Here is an 8,517-nt window from a genome sequence, read left to right as displayed (position 1 = left end):
GCAGAAGACCTCTTAATTTACCAGGCAAATTACCACGATTCTCAAACCACTCCATATTCAAGCCCTCAACTCCAATTTTAGCAAGGAAATCAGCAACGACATTATCTTCACGAAAAACATGACTCACTCTATAATCCAGACATTCAAGACAAACTTGAAGCTCGTCTCAATAATCCTCAAGATACCAAAGATCACAATTTCCCTTTTTAATCCAATTAACCAAAATTTGGGAATCTATCTCAATATCCACCCGAAAAAAACCAAGTTGGCAACATCTCCTGACATCTTCAAGCAAACTTCTCAATTGAGCAAAATTATTAGAGCTCTGACCTAAGGAAACAGCAAAAGCAACACACATCTTACCACTGACATCACGAATGACACCCCCAACCCCAGCTGGGCCAGGATTACCCATACTACTCCCGTCAGTATTAAGCTTGACCTTATCCCGTTGGGGTGGGTTCCATTTCACCACAAAGATTTTCTTAACTCTAGGAAGCAAAACAGGGATGTCCAATCTCTTTAAAATGACAACATCTTGATTAGGAAGTCTCATAGTATTTTTGTTCAATTGCATGATTCTACAAATCCAACTTTTAATAGCAAGCCAAATAGTCTCAATAGTATCCAAATGACCATCATATCTAGCTTTGCAACGCCTCTCCCAAAGCTTCCAAGAAACAATGGAAGGGAGCAAACCAAAAATAGTCTTAACTTGAGAGGATTTGCCAGCCCGACGGAACTAGAAATCAATTTGTTCCTGCCAAGTATGAAAAACACTCATATGCACACCTAACTGAACAGCCGCCATATACCAAAGTTGTCTAGCAAAATCACCAGTACAAAGAACACGATTAAGATCCTCTATGTTTCCGGAAGCACAACAATTACACTTAGACACCATCAGAATCCCAGTCATTTTAATCTTAGCATCCACACTTAGGCAATTATTGGAGGCCTTCCACATCATTATAGAAATTTTTTTAGGGATATTATTGTGTCAAATCCAATGAGCCCAATTAAAAGGAGGCGCATGAACCCTAATGCAATCCCAAGCACTTTTAGTGGAAAAACTATCATCATTCTCCTTCAACCAAACTAACACATCTTGCCCCTCCTTCCTTCTTGCCAAAACCTGACACACCTCATTAGCTTTTTGTTGGCCCACAAGTCTTTCCAAAAGAGGGATATCCCAACCATTCTCAATATGACATTCTTTAATCTTAATCATAGGATAACCAATAACCGGATAATGGGCATGTAGGGGACCACTATCTTCCCAATTATCATACCAGAAAGAGAGATTACCCTTCCTCACAAGCCATTTAGAGTTATGAAGAATATCCGGAATATTATTGACAATTGACTTCCAAAACCGAGTGCCCTTATTAGACACTAAAAGAGATAAATGCTTATCCCTAACATACTTATCTTTGAAAAAATACGCCCACAAAGAATGACCTGACATCAACTTCCAAGCAAGTTTCATGTAAAGAGTCCTCTGAATATCCCCAAAATCTCTAATACCTAACCCTCCTTCAATGGGATAATAAATCTTTTTCCAAGCCACTCATTTTCTTTTACCCTTTCCTTCAGATTCACCCCAAAAGAAAGAACTCAAAATCTCATTCAATTCCTTGATCACAATCTTAGGAACATGTAAAATAGCAAGCAGATGAGTGGCCACACTCGAAAGAACATGACGCAACAAAATAGTTCGTCCACCAATAGAGAGCAATTTCATCTTTCAATCTACAATTTTCTTTTTAACTTTTCCAAGCAGATCAGTAAAATCAGAGGCCTTCAATCTACCATTAACAATAGGCACACCTAAATACTTAAAAGGAAAATAGCCTTCAGAAAAGCCAGAAATACGAAGAATAGAACGCTTTCTAGACATAGAAATATGTTTAGAGAAAAAAAATGGCACTCTTATCTAGAAAACCCTGAATATATAATATGGTTTTGATCTCTCGCTTAAGGCAACCCTTGGTTTCATTGGCACAAGTATGATGTGTTTAGTGGTATATCTTTTCCTAGATGCCTCATGCTTTTTTCTTATTTTCCCATCTAAATTCAGGGAAGATGCAGTGATACATCAACAGCAGAGTCAGGGTCAGATGTTGATGATCCTTGTTCTCAAGTACTACGAAAGAGTTCCACATTTCCTGATTTGGCTCCAATTCGAAGTGAGTTATAAAATCTGTAGCTCATATTGATTGTGATGATTATAATTTGTACGTGGGAGAATGTGTTGTGTTTGTTTTCTCCTCTTGGTATGCAGGTTAAGGCAGCATATCCAATTGCTTACTATATTCATACAACATTTTTTACAATATTATTTACAACATATGAGATAAAATGAAGATCTTTTTAAAAAATAATATTACTTTTATAAGGTATTCTACGATAATGCCTTCATTTTAAAATATGATTAGGAAATATCACGTGAAAAGTGTCGTACATTTGTCTTTTATGTGCTGAAATATTTCTGATGTGTGATAAAAAAAAAAAAAAAAAAAAAATCCTTTTTCACTCTCGCCACGTGTTATTTTTCCATGCAGCCTTTCACACGTGTCAACACCAACTACAAAGTACAATCTATATACTCACGAGGCGCCGTTTCCCGGGCAATCTCTCTCTCTCTCCACTTCGAACTGCTGCAGAGCTAGCGGAAACGGCAACGATGGTGGTGTCTGAATATGTAAGAAACCTTGGGAGCGACCATGAACAGGTGGTTCCCGTAACGATGTTCGTGGCTGTTCTTTGTTTGTGCTTAGTCATCGGTCACTTGCTCGAAGAAAACCGCTGCGTTAACGAGTCTATAATTGCCATTTTGATCGTAATCTCTCTCTCTCTCTCTCTCTCTCTCTCTCGTGTGTGTATGATGTTTACTTGATTCTTTAATTTAGCATATATATAAATATATAATATTGGCAGTAAAGGATTTTTTTTTCGCTTTAGGGGACGAAATGAAGTTCGAAATAAAAAATTCAAGGAAAGTGTGGCTGTAGGGAATGTTTTGTTTTTTTAGGTGTGTGGATAACTTGATATAGCTTTTCTATGAAAGATTGCTTAAGCTTGTTTACTATAGTCCTGTAATGCCCGTAAATGTTCTTTTTGAATGACTAGGGATGCATAGCCGGAACTATAATCTTACTTCTTAGCAAGGGGAAGAGCTCTCACATCCTTACATTCAACGAAGAATTGTTCTTCATATATCTCCTTCCACCAATCATTTTCAATGCTGGGTAAGGACGTCTTTATAAACCAGATTCTTGAATTGGTCAGATATTGAATTACTCTACGGATAACTAACATGTATCTGCTGTGTAATTCTCTGCTTTGTATACCTACTACAGATTCCAGGTGAAGAAAAAACAGTTCTTCCAAAATTTCCTAACCATCATGTCGTTTGGGGTGATTGGCGTTTTTATTTCAGCAATAATTATTACAGCTGGTAACTTTTAAATCAATTTATTGTTCTTTTCTTTTTCCTGAGCGTATTTTCCATGAGTTCACTTCTAAATTGGTACATGACGTTATTGTTGGCGTAGGCAGCTGGTGGCTGTTTCCTAAGCTGGGCTTTGTTGGTCTGACCGCACGAGACTATGTTGGTGAGATTCTTCCTTTCATCACCTTTTTCATATATAAGACACTTGGAAGATCTATTTAGGCATTTAGTTGTTTCTAGTTCACAACCATTATTTGCGAATGAATTTTGGTTGTTTTGATTCAGCTGTAGGTACTATATTTTCATCAACTGATACAGTGTGTACACTGCAGGTTGGTTGGGTATGTAATTATTCACTTTCTTTTAATTGCGGTGAGCTGCTTTGAATCTTGGATGTTCTATGTACATATATATATATATATATATATATATCTACATGTAGGTTCTCCATCAAGATGAAACCCCTTTGCTGTACAGCCTAGTTTTTGGGGAAGGAGTTGTGAATGATGCAACGACAGTTGTTCTCTTCAATGCAGTTCAGAAGCTTGATATTTCAAGAATTGATAGTAGGACGGCACTTCACGTTATTGGAGATTTCTTTTACCTTTTCTTGGCAAGTACTGCTCTTGGAATCACGGTAAGCATTGATAGTTAACATTTTATGCAGCTTATGATCTCTATGACTCATTGGGTTAGTAACAATATTATGCCATGCCATATTGAGCAGCTAATTATGCTCTCCTTTGCCGTACACATAGAACACGTTCTATGTGTCTACCTGTGACTTATTAATGCCCCTGTCAATTGAATAAAGTGACAACCTTTTTCTGTTGAATTTCGCCTTCAAAACTTAAGCAGCCAGACTTGACATGGCACCTGAAGATATTCTCTTATCTTCAAACTCATTTCTGGCTTCTTGCATATCTGAATATTTCCTGCCTGCCAATCTTGCTCATCCAACATCCAAAACACACTATCTGGAACTACGTTGTGTAAACTTTTTTAAATAGTCTTTGGTGGTGTAGTTGTTGCACAATACTAGATAATGCGTTCTTAATTTTCTCTGTATCTATGAATATGCCAGTAATAAGTTGTGCATATATCGGTAGGAAAATCATGCCTCACAATTTCATTGCAGGCTGGACTTGTGACATCATATGTTCTTAAGACCTTAACTTTTGGAAGGTAAGCTCTTTTTTGAATAAAAGGTGCAGATTAATTTCTGTGATATGAAGGTCAGATTTCATACCTTATTTATATCTGGAGACTAACAAGGTGTAACACCGTTATGAATCTGCCCTTCTATGTGCTTTCAGACATTCCAGTGTTCGTGAAATTGCTTTGATGATTTTAATGGCATATCTCTCCTACATTTTGGCAGAGGTAATGATGTGCTCAGATGTCCATTCACTTTATGCGTAGTTATAACAATACTTGATACGAAGTGCTAGATTTTTTATTCTCACATCCAATCTCAAATATATATATATATATAAATATATATATATATATATTATATTGGACTATATCATTGAAGTAGATGTCTCTTTCCAACATGTAAGTAATTTGCGATTAACATCTGAGAAATTTAAGTAACTAGGAGCCAAACCCTCTTTATGGAGATTTCTTTTTTTTATTTAACTCCTTGAGGATAGAGAAAAGAGAGTGAGATGAAGGAAACCACAAATCTATATCGTGCACTTGATGATCTTGAGCTGCTTTAAGATGTACACACCGAACCTTTTTTAAAACTACTGTTTTTGTAGCATCAAATTGTAAGCCAATATTTTGTATACTACAGTTTGTTTGTGCAAGTGCATAGTTTGGATACTGCTGTTTGTTTGTGCAGCTGCTGCAACTTAGTGGAATTCTCACTGTTTTCTTCTGTGGAATTCTGATGTCACACTATGCATGGCATAATCTTTCTGAGAATTCAAGAATCACGACCAGGTATGTATGAAGGGATTATTTGGAAGTGTTGTGACTGTAAAAGTCTGTAATTAGTGATGCCTGGTGCTTGGTTTATTGCCTCTTCTCTGCAGGCATCTATTTGCAACAATGTCATTTATTGCAGAAACATTCATATTTCTCTTTGTGGGAATGGATGCTCTTGACATTGAAATGTGGAGGATGACCAAATTAAGGTGCTAATTCTCTTCTGCTACAATTCAGATAATTCATATCACATATTACAGTTAGTTTATATTCAGATCGTCCAATTAAATTTTAAGTGGATTTATATTGATACGAGTTTAGTGAAAGCTTGTATGTTATATATACTACACTTTCATATGGTATACCTTCACATACATTGTATGTGCTTCAAAAAAATCTCTCAAGACTTTTGTATACACCGTATGTGCTTCAAACAAAGATCTAAGTCTTTTGATTTAATCGAGTTCAAGCCGGAAAAATGAAACTCGTAGTGGAGTTCACAGTATTTAAATCAGACCCATCAGTATTTGCAGTTATGACATAAGGATCAGAATTTCGAGGGTAATGAAAATGATTAGGAACAGAAATTGAGCTCGTGTCTTCCTCTCTTCCAAATTTGTATCATAGCTCTAGGGAGAGTCTCTCTCTCTCTCTCTCTCTCTCTCTCTCAGAGTTCGAATTTTTTACTTCTGTTCTAAGAAAAATTTTGTGTAATTGGTCCTATGTTTGAGGTACAAAGGGTTTGGTCTTGAGTTAACCTAAATTCTTAGGAATATGAATTTGAACCTCTCACATGACATCATTGTTCTCTGGAACAGCTGCAGGTATCCTTATCTAAATGATGTTCTTTAAACTTTTTGTTGGTTGCAGCTTTGGGACTTCAATGAGCATCTATAGTACCTTAATCTTACTAATATTGCTTGGCCGTGCTGCATTTGTTTTTCCTCTCTCTGTTCTTTCCAATCACATGAATAGAAGAGCCAAGAGAACATCAGTAATCACATTTAAACACCAGGTTAGTATTGCCTTGTTTGCTATGGTAGATTTGTTCCATACTTAAAAGAAAAGGCAGTCAAGCTTCGATGGCCTCTCATTATTGAAATTTCTATCCATGTAGATAATCATTTGGTGGGCCGGGCTAATGAGAGGGGCAGTCTCTATTGCATTGGCTTTCAAACAGGTATCTGTTTTTCTGTTCATTACAGTTCAAAACAGTTGCAAATAATATTCTCTGCAGGATTTTGAATTTTATAATTGTTAGAAATCTTGTCTTAATCTATTCTCTCCTCGATTGTGAAGTTCACATATTCTGGTGTTACATCGGATCCGATCAATGCTACAATGATTATCGACACCATTGTCATAGTCCTCTTCAGTACACTAGTATGTTCGTCTATCTCTCCAATTGATTTCAGTTTACAATGATGTTAGAAGATTCAGAATCTCAAAATTAGAACCATTATACATCCATGCAAGTGTCAGGTTCTCTCTCTGTCTTCCTGGCAGTTAGGAGCATAAAAACATTGTTTCACACCACAAAATGTGGACATTCCCAACTATACGTGCCCTTTTTGTTTGATCCAAAAAAAAAAAACACTAATGGAGTAGTTGTTGAGAGTTGATACATCGAACAAGTTTTTAACCTCGTTAGATTTGAAAGATTTGGTAATATCTACTATACTGGTTGCAGGTGTTCGGTTTTCTAACCAAACCACTTATAAGCTATCTGATTCCCCACCATGAAACTATCAAAATTGGGCAACGAGAATCATCCTCACCGAGAGAGGACTTGAACACACCTTTGATCTCCTTGGAAGAACCTACCACAAGCAACATAACCCGTGCAAAGGATAGTTTATCCATGCTGATAGAAAGGCCTGTGTGCACCATACATTTCTATTGGAGGAAATTTGATGATGCCTACATGAGACCCATATTTGGAGGGCCTGTTACAAGCCAGTCGGAGTGTTAAGCGAACTACAGCAAATCAGCTAGATCAAAGTAAGGTACTAGAATTGCGTAACAGTTATTCATTATAGTCCAGTGTTTCGAATGGACATGCTTGCTTGATGCGCGGCCAACATATTCATGGGATTCTGTGGGATACATACTTTCTTGACATTAACATCTCTTTGCATAGTTATAACCAAACTATGCGGCTTTAAAGGTCAAGACTTACAAGCGTGAGTATACTTCCGGAGCAAAAGGAGTTGAAAGAGTTCAAACTTTCTGCGAGGCTGGGAGATTTACTGAGACACTTCCTGTGTATAAAGCTTTTATCTTTTTTGGTTTTTGGTTTTCAAGCTTTTTTCTTGTATTAGGATAATGAGAGAGATTAAACTACAATCTTTGTAATAATGTAGATAATTCAATAGAATAAGGATCTGTGGAAGAAAGAAAACAGAGAAAAAGGTACAAATTTAGCACTGGTTTTTGTTGGGGAAAAAAATTATTGTTTTTGGTTCATAGAAAATTCTCTAATTTTATGGTTCAAATGAATTAATATGCAAATCATTTTTTTTTTCCTGATTTAATTGAGATTTTGAAGATGTTGATAAATTTGTAAACTTAGATCTTTAAATCCGATTACTTAGCGTAAAACAATGAAATTCATTGAATCTCGATGAATCTAGGCCAATAATCGATCATTCTATCCAAAAGGTTACTAGCATAATAGAGGATAAATAATAACACGACCTAGACCTAAAAATGTTTGCTTTCTCTGCTAGCTTTTGAAAAATGGTTCCTTTATAACTTGCTATTAATGGAATACACCTGTAGGAAAGCGCGTGCAAAAGTATAGCTTTTGAGAAAGCTGATGACAACTACACAAGACTACAGAAGACACGAGAAATTTTCCTCTTTAATAAAGTGATTAACATCTCTTACCATTCAATTTGGGTAATGATGGGGTATACAAAGTTTTTTTTTTTTTTTTTTATTTCCTAAGCAAGCATATTATAGATATATTTATCAGTTACAAAATACAATAATTAACAGGATGAAAGGTTTCAACATTCATCCAAAACCAATAAGTACTACACAAGAAATAAAAATAAAAAAAATATGGATCTGGGGCTAATAACTTGACTCCCACCCATTTCTCACAAAGGAAAGTCGCTTAAAGT

General features: G+C 36.1%; 1 protein-coding gene across 2 annotated transcripts; it reads left to right on the top strand.

The window, feature by feature from the left end:
* The first annotated feature begins 2,656 nt into the window (after positions 1-2,656).
* On the top strand, positions 2,657-7,831 carry LOC108984892 (sodium/hydrogen exchanger 4). 2 transcript variants are annotated; one of them, XM_018956989.2, is made up of 14 exons: positions 2,657-2,842; positions 3,133-3,251; positions 3,363-3,460; positions 3,558-3,617; positions 3,787-3,795; positions 3,991-4,091; positions 4,593-4,639; positions 4,771-4,837; positions 5,304-5,404; positions 5,497-5,598; positions 6,260-6,404; positions 6,507-6,569; positions 6,689-6,772; positions 7,080-7,831. In XM_018956989.2, exons 1-14 carry the CDS (start codon positions 2,687-2,689, stop codon positions 7,359-7,361), a joined length of 1,434 nt encoding a protein of 477 aa, XP_018812534.1. In that variant the 5' UTR covers positions 2,657-2,686; the 3' UTR covers positions 7,362-7,831. The 2 variants fall into 2 exon arrangements, with proteins under 2 accessions (XP_018812534.1, XP_018812526.1); XM_018956981.2 differs by lacking the exon at positions 3,787-3,795 and adding an exon at positions 3,740-3,786 and having other exon boundaries at positions 3,897-4,091.
* The last annotated feature ends 686 nt before the right edge of the window (positions 7,832-8,517 follow it).

The sequence above is a fragment of the Juglans regia genome, chromosome 2, assembly GCF_001411555.2.
Source record: "Juglans regia cultivar Chandler chromosome 2, Walnut 2.0, whole genome shotgun sequence".
Classification (NCBI taxonomy): domain Eukaryota; kingdom Viridiplantae; phylum Streptophyta; class Magnoliopsida; order Fagales; family Juglandaceae; genus Juglans; species Juglans regia.
Note: the sequence above shows the minus strand (reverse complement) of the source record. Positions and strands in the feature narration are given on the sequence as shown.